An 18281-nucleotide genomic window follows, 5' to 3' on the forward strand; every position below is an offset into this window, starting at 1 on the left:
TACTGAGGTCGTGACGGATTGTGGGAGGCCATTGATGTAGGCTTCTTGCAGTGTTTCGAGGAGAAGTGGTCCGAGTTGATTCCAGAAGGCTTGGAAAAACTCTGACGTGAGACCATCAAGGCCAGGAGATTTGTTCTTTGGCAAGGATGTGCATGCGGTTTTCAGTTCATGTAGAGTGATTTTCTTTTCTAAGTGGTTCCAATCTGTTGCAGAGATTTTTTTTGTTTCTTTCAGTATTTCGTGAATGGCATGATGGGATGTTCCTGCAGTGCTGTATGCATTCTTGTAGTATTGTAGGATTTCAGAGGTGATTTTTCTTGGATCTTCTGTGATGCTGTCATCTTGAAGTCTGATAGCAGAGATGGAGTTTGCTGCCTGGCATTTTTTTTCCAAAGAGAAAAAATATTTTGTGGGGGCGTCTGAAAGATTTATTTGTGTATGCCGCGATCTAAGTAGGGCCTTTTGCTGATAATTCTGCCTGTCTTTGCATGGCTTGCAAGGCAGAATGATGCTCAGGGCTTTCTTCTGGGAGATACTTGAGCTTTTCTTCAAGTTGTCTGATTCTAATGTTCTTCTGTTGATTTTTCTGGTGACTGTAGATCTGCGTAAAGGATTTTATTCGTGATTTTAGGTGGGGCCACCATGTTTTCATTGGTTCTGTATCTACTTTCGAGTGAGTGAGGTTGGTTATTAAAGCCTGAGTGTTTATTATATAATCTGGATCTTTCAGGAGAGTATTGTTGAAGATCCAGTAGGCACTTCCTGATTTGGATGCTTCCAAGGATAATGAAAGTTGCAGCTTGACGAAACAATGATCTGAAATGTAGGAAGGGATGTGTGAGATGTTTCTGACTAGAGGCAAGGTATGTTTGGAAATGTAGTATCTGTCCAGTCGTGCTTGGTAAAGTGGCCTATTTGTCGCTGTGATTGCTGACCTCCATGTGTAGGATTTCTTATCAGGATGTTGATGCCGGAAGACGTCGATGAGTTCATTATCGTTTACCAATGTTTGAAGTTTGTTTATTAATTGGCTACGATGTTCAGCACACTGAAGTCTGTCTTTTTCTTGGTCAAGAGTGCAATTAAAGTCTCCCGCTATTATAACATGTTCTTGGTCTATACTAGACAGATGGTTTTGAACGAAATCCAGGATTTGTGATGCCAGAGCATCCTGCTGTGGTATGTAGATGTTGAACACATGCAGGGTATTATGGTTGGGTGCTATTATGTGAGCATACAAGGCATATCCTTGTATGCTCACATAATATCAGCAATCAGCAATCACTTTTAGTTTGTAGGGAGATCTATGATGTACACCTAAGCTAACTCCTGCTCCATGATGTTGTTGGGTTGCAGAGTGCTGTAAGTCATAAGGCCACTCTGCCCATCTTCTGGATAAATTGGATGAGGAGTTGATGTTTGTTTCTTGCATTAGTATTAGGTCTATATGATATTTTTGTACCTGGTCAAAGACTATTCTGTTGCGTAGAGCAGAGGCACATCCTCTTGCATTGAGAGAGAAAAGGCTTATAGACATTATGATTTATGAAAGTTTGATTGTAAGTTTAATCTAATATTGGTCCTGGTACTGTGTTTGTAGACCATTAATTAGGTAGTAGATTCGCTTACTCCTGTTAACCTCTGCTCTGCTCTTTTTACATTTCAGTTTCGAGTGTAGGTCCTGAAGTTGAGATATTAGTTCTGGGATTCTTGTGGTGTATTTAAGGGCTATAGTTAGTTTGTGAGGAGAACCTCGCACTTTCTGTATGAAGGATGACAGCTGCTTCATGGTTAGGGTACCCTCAGTGTGAGGAAGTTCGCCCTCAGCTTCCTCTTCTTCTAGGTCGTCAGATATACATATAGATAGATAGATGATAAATAACAGTGGTAGTGTGCTTAATTGTTTTATACCTGATTTTATATCAACCTATTTTCCTGTCTCCTTAAAATCTAACTGGTGACGTGAATACACTGCTATTACAGCATTTTGGCTATCCATACTAATAAAGTCACCTTCCTGATCTGCTCTTTATACTTTTCATACAATTATTATTACCATTATTCGTCTTGTGCTGCCTCCACAGTGCCTGCTTCTTCCAAATTTCATAATTAATCCTTTCATTCATCCATTTGACATCTATCTTATTCAGCTGTTGACCTTCAGAATAGATTCACATCATCATCATCAAATTCCTGCCATGTACCCTTAAGAGGTGTACAGGATATGATGGTACTGCATGAAAAATTTACATCATTACTAACTTCCTATCTACAATTTTCCTCCAAATCACTCTGTTACCTGTCAAAACTGCAATATTATCAGATCTTATATTTCTATCTTCTAAGACACTTTTTTACTGTATCAATCCACCTATATCTTGGTCTTCCTCTGTATCTTTTTCCTGCCAACCTAGCAGAGAACACTTGTTTTGCTAATCTTCCTCGCCCATTCTGTTTTAAGTGACCATACCACCTGAGATTAACTCTGCTAATGCATTTCTGGATGCTGACAATGTGAAGTTCTTTCCTAATATCCTCGTTTTTAATATGATATTACCATTGATGCCATCTATTCATCCCCTCTAATCTTTCTCAGGACTCTCATATCTGTAGTCTTTGGCAAAGTGTTTTATTTCTGACCCAGTTCTCAGATCCATAAAGTTAAAATTGGTTTGAACACTGTCTATGCAGCTAATTTAGTTTTGACTAATTTCTCTCTTATTCCATATAAATGTATTCAGTTGACTTCCTACCATACCAGCTTTGTTGATTCTGTTGTCTAGTTCCATATTTAATTTACCATCTTCACTGAAAATTGTGCCTAAGTAGTTGAACTGTTTTACTTGTTCTATAGGTTTACCATTCACAATGCAGTTTATATTTTCAATGCTTCTACCTATTTTCATTGTCTTTGTCTTGCTATTGCTGACCTTCATACCATATCTAATCACCAGTTATTCAATTTAGTCAGGGAATCTTGCAGATCAAAATATAAAACGATGGTACATTCACATCACAAGGTACTTATTGGTGCTGTTAAATCTCTCTTGGTCTCAGTGTCCAAGCAGCATTTATCTTCTTCCTGCTTAATTCCTCATTCCATGCTACAACTTCAGACTGTCTCTCCTGAGCTTTTCATAATCACCAGCCTTATAGTCCTACAGATATCCTTTCTTCACAGAATTCTTCATATGGTTAGCAGCCCAGGTGATTACTTCATGATAACTCTCACCAGCTGGAGGGAAATATGCCTCAGGAAGATACCAAGGTTGAACTAATGAAGAAGTCATGAATTTTCCAAACACAAGTAGCAAAATGACATATCACTGTATTATAAAAAAATATTTTTATCAGAGAAAGTTGTAGGATTTTTCTTCATTTAGTTATAGTGCAAAACACATATCCAAATGGAAGTATGTTTTGCATTATGGGATATTAAAGCAATTGATGTGAAAGCAGTCTCTATATGCAAGTCGACTAGTCATGAAGGTACTTCATATGCATACACTCGATGAGGATTAAGACAAGAATATAATTTCTTGTCAAGTATTTTTTTTATAATAAGTGAAAAAACTTCCTATAGCGTGTAGCTTATAAAGTTTTTAAATGTTTAAGGTGAGTTGATAATCAAAAAGACTTTTGTTTTTTTTCTATGTTGCTCCTACCCACAAAAGGTTAATTTGTAAACCTATAGTACATAGTACATTTTGTACTACTGTGGGTGGGCTAAGCATTTTTTTTCTATTTTTATCAATTTACACACACACACACACACACACACACACACACACACATATATTTGTATTTTTCATTTATTTCTTTTACATAGTCTGGAAACCCTACTCTAGAGACCAAACATGGAACTTTTTTAAGCCACTTCAGGCATCCAATAAGCAGGGCAGTGGTCTCACACTAGGCAATGACAGCGTTCATCTTCAATCACAAAACATACATGCCACAGTGGGATTCAGACCTACAGCCTGTTGGTTGGAGAGTGGGTACGCTAGCCACACGGCCAACCAGGCCAGTGATTTGGAAGATTTAGAATTAAATGTCCAGAGAAAGTTTTGATATGTGAGAAAATGGATGGGTAAAACTGAAAACTAAAAATTATTTGGGATAAGCAGGTTACTATGTATGTAGGCTCCCTTGAAGTGAGCAAGTGTGAGAATGTGAAAAATTATAGAAATTTAAGTACAGTTTCTCAGGTCTTAGACCTCACTGAAACATTCATTAAAAGATACAGGGTGTTTGTGGACTCAAGAAGATATTGCAATGCATATGTAATAATACCAGCGGTATTAGGAATTGTAGCCATTGGCCAAGAAAGTATGCCAGATATTTAAGTTCTGTTGAAAGAGCCTTATATAATTAGAACAAATTGCTCTGGCTCTGTGTGCAAGTGTTTTTAGAATACTATACTATTGAGCTGGATGATGTGATTGCTCGTGTAGATATTTTCATGTGTATTTGTTGACTTTTTTGTAAATGGAAAAAGATGGTTAACCATCTGAAAGACAGGTAAGACTTCCTTGTCGCTCCACTGTCTTTCTTTATTCATTCCTTTTGAAGTGTTGGTTTCTTCGCTATCATCACATTGGTGGTAAACTCACCAATGGCCCTGTCTGCTGGTTCCCTTGTTCAGTTGGACGTCCTGTACACATCGGGTCCCACAGCAACGTGGAAGGTTGCTGGTCTCCGGTGACAAGCTTCCTCAGCCCTCGCAGCCGGAGTGAAAGTAAAGGGGGGGGGGTCTTATTATCGACCTACTGAAGAATGGTGGGGTCAGAGTGCCCCAGAAGAAAAGGGAAGGAAGGGAGGGGAAAGTGACAGAGAGGTTGAGGTGAGGAAATGAGGGGGATGGGAGAGGGGAAAGGAGAGGAGAGGGAATAGGATGGGAAGGTGGGTGGGGAGTAGGGAAAAGGAAATGTAGGCCTCAGCTTATATCTCACATCTTGCTAGCTCCACGCTATCAGATGATAACTTTTCACCCCAGCCGACTGCCTGGCTCACAAGATCGAAAAGACCACGGAGGTAGCTGGTGCCCAGGTGACTCGCCCTTTCAGGACAGCCCGCCTTGAGTAGGCATGCGCTGAGCGGGATTTTCCTCCGAACTACCTCCGTGGGAGACCAGGAAACAAAACAGACCTCGGGGGGGGGGGATGCAGAGACCAAGGAAATGACTAGAAGTGGAGCTGCTGCTGCAGATGGAGATCTTAAAGCAGCAGCAGGCAGAACTTGATGGTGTTGTTTCTGACATTGCACAGGATTGGAGGTGAACACCACTTGTGGTGTCACCCAGAGCCTCCCTTTCAAGATGTAGAAACCTCCTTAAGGAACTGTAGAACAGTGCTTCCCAAACTTCTGGATGTCAGGGCCCCCTTTGCAAAAATTAAAATATTTCATGGCCCCCTTGAAAACAAATCGTAATAGAGAGATATATTATTATAATATTTATTGTATTTATATTCAATACAAAACATACACAGCAAATATTGCAAAAATCAAATATTACTTAAATATAAAGAGCTAATAAGCTTCATTTCGGCGATGTAAACATTATTTAAATTAAGGGGATATTAAATCCCACATTGTTTTAAAACCAAATAAGAAACTCAAAGATTGGAATCATGCCGAATATAGGAAACTATAAAGTATCGGTCACTTGCATTGCTAATGCAAGTGACCCTAGTACGTAGTAACTCTAGAAGAACTTCAGGTGCTTCCTGTAAAAGCCGGATTTCCTGATCCTTGCTGATGTTGGTAATGTTCAGGACGTGCTGAAGCGCAGGGCATATGATGGTCTTGATGACAGAGGCCCTGGAGGAGAGTGACAGTTTTCCATTTTTCCAGTCCTTGAGTTTCTCGACGGTGTTGTTGTTGAGATGTTCTATGTTGAGCATGGACTGTTCTTCAAACGGGACCCCCCAAGATGGTGAGGGGGTCGGCAGTAGGAATGAGACCTGCAGGGTTGTGCAGGTCCCAGACTCCATATGTCTTGATCTTGGTTTTGTCAGGGTTAGATGTTAACTCCGATGTTGTAAAAGTTCAGTATGGAGTCGTTGTCCCTATGAGTGCCCACCACGTCATACCTTGGAATCACCCGTGGTGAGAGGAAGTGAGAGTTGTTGACAGCCCGCAGGAACGGTTCAAGGGCTAGTGCAAAGAGCAGCGGACTGAGGGGACACCCTTGTTTGACCCCTTTCTGGATGGTAATGGGGTCAGATAGGCGTCCGTTGATGAGGAGGCGGATGGAGCTGTTGTTGTAACCTCCTCTGATGATGTTGAGGAGTCCTCTGCTGACCCCGACTTTCTCCAGGATGTTGAAGAGAAAGGAATGCCAGGTGCTGTCAAATGCTTGGTTGAGATCAATAATGCCATAGAGTAGTTCTTGTTGTTAACCAGATGTGGCACTTCTCTAATGAGGATGAGATGTACCTCATCCTGATCTTCAGTCTCTTGTTGAGAACACGGACGAAGATCTTTTAGTCCGTGTTCGACAGACTGATGGGGCGCCAGTTTTTGATGATGGAAGGGTCCCTGTTGGTCTTTGGGATGAAGATGGTATGGCATTCCATAAATTCCCGTGGCATGTTTCCGGTAAAAGGGTGATGTTAAATATTGCCACGAGAATGGGGGGGGGGGGAATGTGGTCCTAGGCCTCTCGGTAGAGTTCCGTGGTTAATCCGTCTTGCCCAGGCGCTTTCTTTGTATGGCATTGTTTGAAGGGCTGATGTTATTTCGGTCACCATAAAGGGTGCATCCAACCCTGCTTGGATGTGCACAGGGAAGGAGCCAAACGTTCCAACAGGAGTAATCCTGGGGGGGGGGGGGGGGGGCACTGTTGTCTTGGTAGAGTTGACTGTAGTAACCTTAGAAGGCGTTCATGATGTTAGGTGTAGTGCTGTGATTACACCCACCTTCATTGATGGTAGTAATGGTTCGGTCCTGTCGGAAGTTGACGTATGGTCTGTTGTAAAAAGTGGCCGATTGCCTGTCTTCCGAGCGGAGGCAGAGATGACGGATCTTGATGTTCTTTTCATCCACCTGCTTTTGTTTCTCCAATTCAATGTCAAGATTAATGTCACGGATGGCATTGTGACATGGAAGACGTTGGATGGCCACGAACCAGCTCCTCTTCTTGTAAAGATCACGGAGCTGAGCTCTTCTGAGGAAGGCAAATTCCTGGCCCCATTTTTTCACGTTTTCTTTGACGGTAAGTTTTTTTCATGCCAAGGCGTCCCAGTCCCAGACAGCGGTGCTCCAGGTGGAGCACAGTTGATTAAGCTTGGCCAAGAACAGGGACAGGAAGTCTGATGGTAACTTCCAGGGGTCCGAACCAACATCTACAGCTTCTAAGGGATGATACCTGAGCACGACTAATGTATGGTCCGAGATGGAATAGTTGATTGGAAGGTGACAAATAGATTCGGTCGATCCGTGTGCCAATGCCTTGGCCTGTCCAAGTATAATCCCAACAGTAGGGGTTGTGAGCCCTTCAGATATCTGTCAACTGGAGATTCCTAAGGTGAATTTCCAATTCCCTGTGGCCAGCTGTACCTGTGTTTGGATTTTCCCCTACTTTGTCGTAGGCCGGGTCCGCCACACAGTTGAAGTCTCCCATCAGGATGACATGATGGGCGCCATATAGATAATTGTGTAGCGACTGGAAGAATGTAGGCCTAGATGTTCAGTCTGCCGGGGCATAGATATTAATGTACCTGGTGGTACGGCCCCGGTACTTCCAGTCGATGGCGAGGACTCTCCCTTCTGTATCCCTCTGGATGTTATGGAAGGCTCCGAGGAGGGGGGGGGGGGGGGTCGGAGTACTTATGCTAGCAGCATAAGTACCCCGACCCCGGTGTTGTGATTTGTGCCAAAGCTCCAGTAAGATGTTAAGGGGTACTTATGGCTTAGTTCCTGCATGTCCCTATGATGGAAAAAGTGGGTTTCCTGCAGAAACAAAAGCTGGATGTTAAGTGCTAGCATGAACTTCCACACCTCCTCTTGCTTAGATGGTGAGTGGAGCCCTCTGATGTTGAGGAAGGCAACACAGAAAGGGTTGGCAGCATTATGATGTTTTTATAGCCGGCCTAGATCTTTAATACATAGTTGTTTCACTTATTTCACCAAGTCATCAATTTGTAGGGGTGAGGTAGAGTAACCAGCTTCCAGTTTTGCGCACGAGTTCGAAAGGACTTCGAATTCATGGCTAATGTTCTTGATCTTGAAACTGATTATTTTTTCATGGTCAACTTTATAATCATATGTTGAACTGGGAGCCGGTAAGTTTTTTTATTTTGTGCTTGATGCTTTCCTGTCTGTGAGAGGAGGTTTCCACCTCCATTTCGGACTCTGATGTTGTCGTGTCCGTGATTCTTTTGGAGCGGCTTCGATGTTTTTTCTCCATTTTAGGAGAAGCCACTTCCTTTTTCTAGGAAGTTCTTTAGGAGGTGGAAGATCTTGTACCTCCTCTCTTATCTTTATTTCTTTTGCATGGAGGTGGATGCTGGCTGCTACGGGGGGGGAGATAGCTGGTGTTGTGCTATCCATAGCATCGTCTGTGCCCTCGGCTGCATGTTGTTCTACTTCCAATGATGGTAATGGAATGTCAGAAGGGGGGGGACTGATTCATCAGCGGATGTTGTTGCAGGGGGGACAGTCTCTTTTGCTGGTGTTGTTGCAGTTGGACGCTTCTTTATTTTCCCTAGGATGGTTTGGGAGAAAAGTCTTCACCCCGATGGTGTTGGGGAGTACCGGAAATCCCGGCATCTTTTGCAGTCTGCGAATTTAAGGGCTCTATCGGCGCCACTGCCTTCTCTGCAAATGTGCACAGAGAGGAAGATGTAATTTTGTGCTCCGTGCTGGAGCACTTTTGGCAGGGGTGCGGGCACTGGTTGGAAATATGCCTGACACCGATGCAGTTGAAACACTTGGCTCGGGAGCAGTCACTACCCAGATGTTCCACCGAGCCACATCGCAAGCACTGTCTTTGCACTCCGGGATGGTTCACCATTACATGCAACGTGCTGATGGTAACAAGATTTGGCACAGGCTGTCGCATGTCCATGGTGAAAGTGACTTCACTGGAGAACCAGGCGGGTCTTCCTGGGAGACGCTCTTCTTGATGTTACTCACTTTCCCCCACTTATTAAAAGTTTGAATGAGCACGTCGTCTCCGGCTTCAATGTACTCCATGGGGAAGTGGCTAATTCTTATCTGGCGCACTTGGGACCCAACCATGGTGGGGATCACCTGCTTCCCTTGGACTTGGAAGCCCTCTAAATGTTTATCCCTCATCGTCACGTTCTTCACAACGAACAGAAATCGTCCTCCTCCATAGGTGGTGAAGGAGAAGATTTTCTGAGCTCCTACTAGCTCCTTAAGGACTTTGGTCAGGACTTTGGGGTCCTCCAACCCTGGAATCTCCACTCCTAACACAATAAATTTAACACAAAAAACCCTGAAAATCGAGAAAAAAATTTGCCGGCTTCTCACTGGAACACGGAAAGGTGCAGAAAACAAGAGAGCGTTTAAAGTGCGTGCCGCTCCTTATATCTCAGCGGCGAGCGTCCTCACTCTCTGTCTATGTCACTCACTCCCTTGCCTTTGATTCGTCAGATAACGATGAGGTCATGTTCTTTTCTCGGCGACCTTCTCGACGGAACTGTTACTGCAGGGTTACTGGATTACTTTTCGGATTTTCTGCTGTGTCATGGACCATTGCATAATTTTTCCTGTATTGGGTATTATTCTAAAACAGTATTTGAATTATACTACAAGAATATTATCAATTAAGTTAATACACTTTTCATTTACAAGTTATTTATTACCTCTCTGCGTCTGCTCTTGAGAGTTTAAGCATGTCTTTATGTTAAGATACTATTCTCTCATGTTGTGTCTGAAACCAATGGCCGATTTATAATGGGCCAGTTATTTCCGACACAACACCAGATTAGTGAGGTCTTCAATGTATAGATGGAAGTGTATGGATAAGAGTACCGAAACATTGGATTACTTTAGCATTGATAAAGAAATCTGTTGAGTGAAATCCATCCACTTTACCATATAATGAATAACTAGTAAGTAAGATTAGTAAGAATAAGAGTGGCAGAATCTGATGTAGATTCCAATATAATCGCTAATTAATTGATTGGTCATCATATTGGAATGAAGATAGTAGTAAAGATACAGGTTGTTAATGGCATTCCTATCACTTTTGAAAATATTGAGGTGATTGCAGTGGGATAATATCTAGATGACTGACTTTTATCTCCCTTTTTTAATGACATGCTGGATTAAGACTTGATTACAAATTGTTTAGTAGATGCCAAGTAAGTATGAGAACTTATATCGATAATATAGGATGGATGTTATTTCAGCACATAGCAGTTCATGGTTTAGTAGGAGGTAATTTGTCATGATCATTCATACAAGAATTGGAGGAAAAGAATAGCAAGAGATTTGCCATATTTTTGGGTGATGTTATCATGCACCACCAAGATATGAGAAAGATGGAAACAAGAAAGAGTAGAAGTTATACCTAACATCTTTTACAAGGGACCACCAATCTCAACAGCAATTTCAGCAGGAGGCAAGCTTATTGCTTTGGCCTTTACAAAGTTTACTTCGAATTTGCTGATGATTTTCTTACACTTTCAATGGTCTTGGGCCAGTGAATTTATACTAAATTTTCACCTCTGACTGTATTTGAACATTTTTCAGAGACTCTCGTTTGGATAGTTACTGAGGTTTATTTACAGTGGAAGTGGAGATGAGGACCTCATTCCAATAATGATTATTTCAGCTATTTGGTCAGCACAGGTATTTGGATCAGAAGTTTAGATATTTTGTCTTATGCCTTGTAAAGTATCATCAGTGGGGATAGAAAAATAATAGAAATTTTGAATACTACTAGAAAGTAAAATGCATAATAAAAATTAAATTTTTTTTGAAAAGATAAAAGCTATTAGAGGGTGGGAAACTATTTCAGACAGTTATCACAATTTCCACCAAACCTTCAAAATTGAAAGCAGGTATGGCTAATGTCTACTACATCAGCCACACATAAATTTGGCACTTAGGGTGTAGGACTTTGGCACTCTCTTTGATATGTCATTTACATGTTGAATCATTCCAGATTTTTGTGGCTTACTAAGTTGAATATGGCTCTGTTATTTTGAAATACTTTTTTCCCCTCGCTCTGTCTTCTTGTTGACCAATAAAAGTAAGTACCAGGTAGCAGTAACAGAGAGTTTATCTTTAGGAGAAGGTTATAGTAATTGGCAAATTTGGTTGATAGATTTTAAGAGCAGTGAGTTGAAATTTAGAACTTAGAATATTTGCTAAAGTCTTTTATACTATATATAAAAGGCTTTAGCAATTCTTTTGATTTCTTCTCATTTGGGGAATTGGATGAAAAACTGTCAATAATTTTCAAGTTAATTTTTGGGTTTTAACCATTTAAAAGGACTATTTGATTGTCAGTTTTTGTTTCATATATAAAAACTTCTTCTGAGGATCACATTTTTTGGGTTGTGGATATCAAAGATTTCATTTTTCTGTATTTTGAAAGAATGGTGCACAGAAAAATAATATATATATATCATTCTGTGAATGTTTGTTTATGCTAGACAGATATAATCATTATAACCCAGCCAAATAGCGGCTTTGAATTAATATTTATTCTTCCAAATGTTCAAGTTAAAAGTTGGTCATATTCGGGGATTACCAGAAACCCATAGGATTTTGACTTGTTTGTAAAGTTCATATTTTCATGTAAAATATCCAGAGTTCATAGTAAATTTGAATAATTTTATGGTTAGTTCTGACAATGTCAGAATTAACCATAAGATCAGATAATCAAGCTTTACATATATTATTTTTGAGAGAAATTTTTTGGAATTTTTTTATTAAAAAAAAAAAAAAACAGTGACCAGTTACTTGACTGAGTAGGTTGGACAAAAATTTGTGAATTTTGTAGATAAGAGTGTAGATAGAATCAACAGTCAGTGCACAAGAACAATTGTATTCAGGTAGTTTTGTGTGCACCTGCAAATCTAATGTGTTACATTCTAAGTTTCTTTATAGTTGCTTGAATAATTGAATAAAATTAAACTATGTAATACTTTAATTTTATTTATCTGGCTTTTAGTTGGTTCTCTACTAATCACAACATAAATAATTTGGTTTCACAGAAGTAAATTCAATTTTTGATTAATGTTTTTTATCAGTATTTATTTGGCATAAAGAATTTGTGAAACACATTGCACATTTTTGCTATTGTGAAAAATTGCAATCAACAGGTAGTACTAATCCACATTATTAATATTCAAGAATGTATATATGTAGAGCTAATCTAACATTATTATTATTATTATTATTACACCCTCCATGGAGTCGGCAGACTCATAGTGGGAGGTTCATTCACTGGCAACATATTTATCATATAGAATCTTAAAATCCTTAACACTTTTTGCATTAACAACACAATCTGGTAATGCATTCCATTCACTGACAACTCACCATGTAAAAAATCTCCTCCTCACACCATTCTTCGCCACACTTTTACATAACTTCTAGGGATGACCTCTGGTTCTTTCCCTCTCACCTTCTACTCTTTTTATAATCCCCTCTGCATTAATCTGATAAAATCCTCTCACTAACTTAAATGTCTCTATCATATCACCTCTCTTCCTCCTATCCACCAAACTCTGTAATCTACATCTCTTCAACCTCTCTCCATAGCCAGCATTCCCAAAGTCCTGACACTGTCTTAGTAACTCACCTCTCCAATGTCTCCACATCACATTGAAGACCAGGTGAGCACAGTCCATGTGTGGTCTGATCAGTGCTTTATACAGTGGCACAGCCACTTCTTTATCCTTACATGTTACAGGTACTTCATATTGTAGCAGCACTGCGATGTGCAATCTTTGCAACACTAGCAGTATGCCCTTAAACTTCAGTCTACTGTCAACCATCACTCCCAAATCTCTAATCTCATCCACTTCCTGCAGTATGGCACCATCGATATAATACACAGCCTTATATTTCTGCACTCCAAAATGCAACACCTTGCACTTATTGATATTAAAACTACATCCCTACTCCCTTTTCCAAGTAAAAAGTCTATTCAAATCTTTCTGAAGGAAATTAACATCAGCAGTGATACTTATAATTCTTCCCAACTTTGCATCATCAGCAAACAACTGAAGATCCCCAGTCAGTCCATATGACATATCTTTTACAAACAAGTTAAACAGCAGGTGGCCCAAGAACAGAACCTGGAGCATACCACTGGTTGCCCTCCTTTTTTGAGACACTGCTCCATCATGTCAAACCTGCTGGTGTCGTTCAGACAGCCAATCTCTGATCCATCTAACCTATATACTGTTTATTCCCATCCTCTGCAGCTTGTACACCAACTTATCATGTGGTAATCTATCAAAAACGTTTGCAAAGTCCACACTTGTTACCTCATCATAAAATGCAAGTAAATTACTAAAACAGGACCTACCCTTTACAAATTCATGCTGACCATCATAAAGAATGCTATGTCCATCAACCAAATCCAGTATTCTATTCCTTACCAATCTCTCCAACACCCTGACCACAACTGCAGTTATACAGACTGGCCTATAGTTGGAGATTTCTATCTTAGAACCATGCTTGTGGAGTGGTTCTATTTTGCCTTCTTTCCACACCTTAGGAACCCTACATGCTGCAAGACTTTCATTAAATAACCAGGTAAAGGACATAGCTAACTGTGGTGCACATTCCTTAAGAATACATGGTGATATGTCATCCATTCCCACAGCCTTATTAACATCTAACCTAACCAAATCTGATACACCTCTGATTCTTCCAATTCTCTTAATACTTGCCTCTCTTCTGTATGTTGCACATCATCATTTACACCAGTATGACATACACTGATAAAGTACTCATTCATCAAATCCACTATATCCTTTGCAGCTGTTATAGTGGAAAAATTCCCTTGAGTTAACTTTGGCCTCATCAGCCAATCTCCTCTCAGGCCCACATGATTCAATGGTCTGTGCAGCGATGCAAGATCTATACAATTTTTGAAAGATTTTATGACCTATTTAAATTTGTATGAATATTTAAAAATTTTAATTAATTCCTAGTTTTTTTGTTTTGTTTTGTTTTGTTTTGCTAACTTTTATGGGTTTTATGAGTGTCTCAACACAAGAATTGCAAGGGGGGGGAGGGGGACACCACAAAAACTAATATTAAAAAATGGGGCACATGTGAAAGAAGGTTAAGAAACACTAGCCTATACTTTTTACAATTAGTATTCTCTGCATTCCCTGGCCTATAACAGCATCCTCATATACACTAACCTGTTTATTTCCACTTCACACCACATAGCTTCAAAATCTGTGCATTCACTATCAACTTCCACCCTTTTTAGATGCAATTATTAACAGCACTCCCCCTCCTCTTTTCACATTTCTATCCTTCCGGAAAATTATATATCCTTCTAATTCCCGATTAGAATTCCTGACATCATATCTTCCTCAGACAACCAAGTTTCACTTATTCCAATTATCTTTGGGTATTCTCAGTCAATCAGCAAACTCAGCTGTGGGTTATTTAAATGTAATGAGAGATGAATGATTAGCAAAAACAAATCTTTCAGACAAAATTGCAGTAAAAGACTCAGTAACACTAGAATATAATACTGTAGAATGGGTGAGTTGATGCAGTTCGTAGTATTTAAAAGATCAAAATCTAGGAGCTGAGCAAATCAGAGACCTGACAAATAATAGGGAACAATTTGGAGAAATTTATTGATCAGATTAATCACAAAGTGTCATGTTATATGGTGTTCCCCCTGAGGGGATACAACAAGAAATGATTGACTTGAAACAACTACCAGGTGGTTGATTTGAAATGTATCAAATAATACATGCTTTGTATCCATGTTATTTTAATTTCAATGGATACTTCACATCCACAGATACATGTAAACACATGGCTGATACAATGGCTAATATGGGGAAATGTAATATTAAGTAAATTCTCCATGGCAGTTTGTGTATATATGTGTATCATAATTTTTTTTTCTGATATTAATTCATATCTTTATTCTAGCTGACTGATGTTGCTGATTCAGACAAGGAGAAAATAGACGAGATAAAAGAAGGTCAGCAAGATGAAACTCAAGGGGAAGAAAAAGGTTAATTTTTTTATTAAACTAATTTACTTCAAAAAGCACTTTTTAAATTTCATAAAGCATAATTTGTAAAAGGGAATCTTATCAAAAATAAAATTATACATGCTTGAGTAGGTCATTGCCAAAGTGCATAATTTTTTAATAATTAACTCAACATGTAAGCAGTTGCAAAACCTAACACAACAGCTGTTACAATGTATGAGCATGCATTATTTATTTTATTTTTTTCTTTTTCAGCAGGTATAAAAAAAGATATAAGTAACACAGAAAAATGTACAAAATGAATTATCATAGTAATCCAGCATTTGTTGTACTGGCTGTGGGGGGGAAGACATAATGCCATCTGTGTGAAAGTATGCTGATCATAACCAAAAGGTTAAAACTCAGTGAACTTGATACCAAAGGCAGGCAAAGGTTATATATCTAGACAAAGTTGTTAATTTGCTTTAAATACCTACAAATACACTTGAAAAAAACAGTGATAATAGAACATGATCTATAAGACAAAAATTATTATTATTATTATTACACGACACCCCCAGGGAGTCCAGTGACTCATCGAGGGAGGTTACCTACTCTACAACTCTGTCTACACCACTCATTTCACTAACTACAATGAACTGCAACTACAATCATTATCTACACCAATGTGTCTTCCGCCCACCACCACTACCCACAAATGTCATGAATTAAATGAAGAAAAAACAATTCTTAGCTTGATAATTTTGAAGTTGGACTTCAAATGATGGATGGTGAAATCACTCTTCAAGTTGTGATATGATTCAAATGCTATAATTACAAGGAATTTTCAACTGCAGATGAGTTAGAAAAATCCCTGCTGTCTCATATGACGTTGAGGTAGCATGGATTTTTCTCTCAGAATCTAATTGCCTGGTTTCCCTCCCACAAAACAGGAAACCATTCAGTGAAAATATGTAGTTAACAGACATGATATACTTGCTCATAGCCTAGCCTTTGCTTTGTCTGTAATTCTAACCGACATAATTCTCTAGGTTTTTTTTTTTACCAGTTTTTTTAGTTGTAGTAAAATTATAGATGCAACTCAGATAAACATTTCTAGTATTTGTATTCTTATTAGAGCCTGTGTAGCTCAGTGGATGTGGCGTTTGCACACCATCGCGCTAGGCCGCACGAAGGAAGTCTTGGTTTCGAGTCTAGTCGACGACTAGAGGAAATTTTTCTAAGCCTTTTTTCGACCGGTTCCCGAGTTAGTCGATCTCTGGCACGGGCAAGCAGGTTTTTCCTCCCGGAAACTCGGGTTTTTCGTCCTGTAAACTCAAGAAAATCGACCGTAGAACCCACATTATTTCAGTCATTAAATATATTGTGTTAGGGTTAGAGACCACGAGATGGCGGCACATTTGAGCCGTCTCTCTTCACTGCGTACCGCTTAATTAGTGATAGCCTTGGGCCATCTGTCTCTGATTGGGTACCAGTGGAGATTGAACTGCCCACTCAGTCTCCAAAAGTTAGATAGGGCTAAATGGCCTCGCCTACTCCCGTATATACGGGAATAAAAAGGCGTTAGCTGATTTAGCTGATTAGCTGTATTCTTATTATTGTTATTCAAAATCTCCATGGAGTAATGAGACCCATTATGGGAGGTCTTCTTTAGACAACACAAAATATATCAGATTACTCCTTAAATTAATTTACAATCTGCATTCCTACCACCTTCTCAGGGCTACTACCTATTTCAATTTCTGGAAATGTCTTTGTTTTCATTTCTTCTCTTTGTTCTTATCATACAAAAATATCCCCAGTGTCTATTTAGTACCTCTCAGTCAATAAAATGTCTCATTCATATCAACCCCCATCATCTTCTATCCAACAAAGTCTGCAAATTATATTTCCTTAGGCTAATAATCTGTAGTCTAAACATCATTTTTGTTACCTGCTTTTGTAACATCTCTCAAGTTGCTTTATCCCCTTCAGAAATTAAAGATGCCAAGAAGTTATATTCTTGGTTTAATTCTTTATCTAAGTGTGTTAAGTCACTTCACGACTGGGCTGACTTCACTTAATGACTTCACATCAATTGCCTTAGTATCCCATAAAGCAAAGCACATATCTTTATGGACATCTTTAATGCTTTGCATTATGGGAAGGGCCACTACCCAGACCGGTTTCAACCTTTATTGATGTATCATCAGTGGGAATACCTCAATATCACTTCTGGGTCTAGCTCCCTCTGATGAGACTTCAATAAAAGTCGAAACCAGTCTGGGTAGTGACCCTTCCCATAATGCATAGCATTATACATGTCCATAAGGATATGTGCTTTACATTGTGAGATACTAAGGCAATTGATGTGAAGTCATTATATTCTATATTCAAGTGACCACATGCAAACTTTGATTGCTTACACTTGGATTAAACCAAGATTAAAACTTCATGGTATGTTTAATTTATAGTTTAACTAAGTGGAAAAACTTTCAACATCCCTTTGAGATCTTGGTGATTATATTTGAGCACAGTAATCCAGATGTGATTTGACACAGTGGTACCATTGCACTCTTATTTCTGCTTGTCATATTCCTCTGTATTGCAGTAGTCATCCAGGTTGTATTCACCACCTTTACTGTATCCCTGATCAACTTCAGATTTCTGCCTATCATCCATTTCCCCCCACCCATCCCCACAAAAAGATAGATCCTTTCTGTATTTTTCTTATCAGTGTCTGTTTCTTTTTTTGTTTTTTTTTTTCATGACTTCTTAGGACAAATAAAGCCATACTTTCCCATTGTTTTTTTGCATTTCTTCATTACCTTGATTAACTTGAAGCTGCTAAAAATAATCTTCTTTTCAACCATTCTGCTAAATTCAAGTTCCAAACAGTTGCTATTGACCTCCGTCATAGATATTTTATCAACTTCTCAGTTTAGATCTGCCAAGTTCTGCATGCCAGGGATACCTCACAGAGGATGTAATTATTGCAAGTGATCTTGGTAAGGTTATAACCAACTTCCAAGATCTTATAAAATGCATTACCTTAGTCTGAGGTTTGTGTCTAGTCATCCTAGTACAAAAGGCAGTACCTCTTCAGAACCTCTTATAA

General features: G+C 39.3%; 1 protein-coding gene across 3 annotated transcripts in view; it reads left to right on the forward strand.

Moving 5' to 3' along the window:
• Piezo (piezo type mechanosensitive ion channel component) overlaps positions 1 to 18281 on the forward strand; it is a 1325935-nt gene that overhangs the window by 1028678 nt on the left and 278976 nt on the right. For all 3 annotated transcript variants that reach the window (XM_090398322.1, XM_090398324.1, XM_090398323.1), the window contains one exon: positions 15121 to 15205. In XM_090398322.1, the coding sequence (XP_090254448.1) occupies positions 15121 to 15205 (85 nt within the window). The remainder of the gene's footprint in view (positions 1 to 15120; positions 15206 to 18281) is intronic.

Source organism: Typopeltis vanoorti, chromosome 9 (genome assembly GCF_054136105.1).
Source record: "Typopeltis vanoorti isolate ZY-2024b chromosome 9, IOZ_Tvanoo_1.0, whole genome shotgun sequence".
NCBI classification, from domain to species: domain Eukaryota; kingdom Metazoa; phylum Arthropoda; class Arachnida; order Uropygi; family Thelyphonidae; genus Typopeltis; species Typopeltis vanoorti.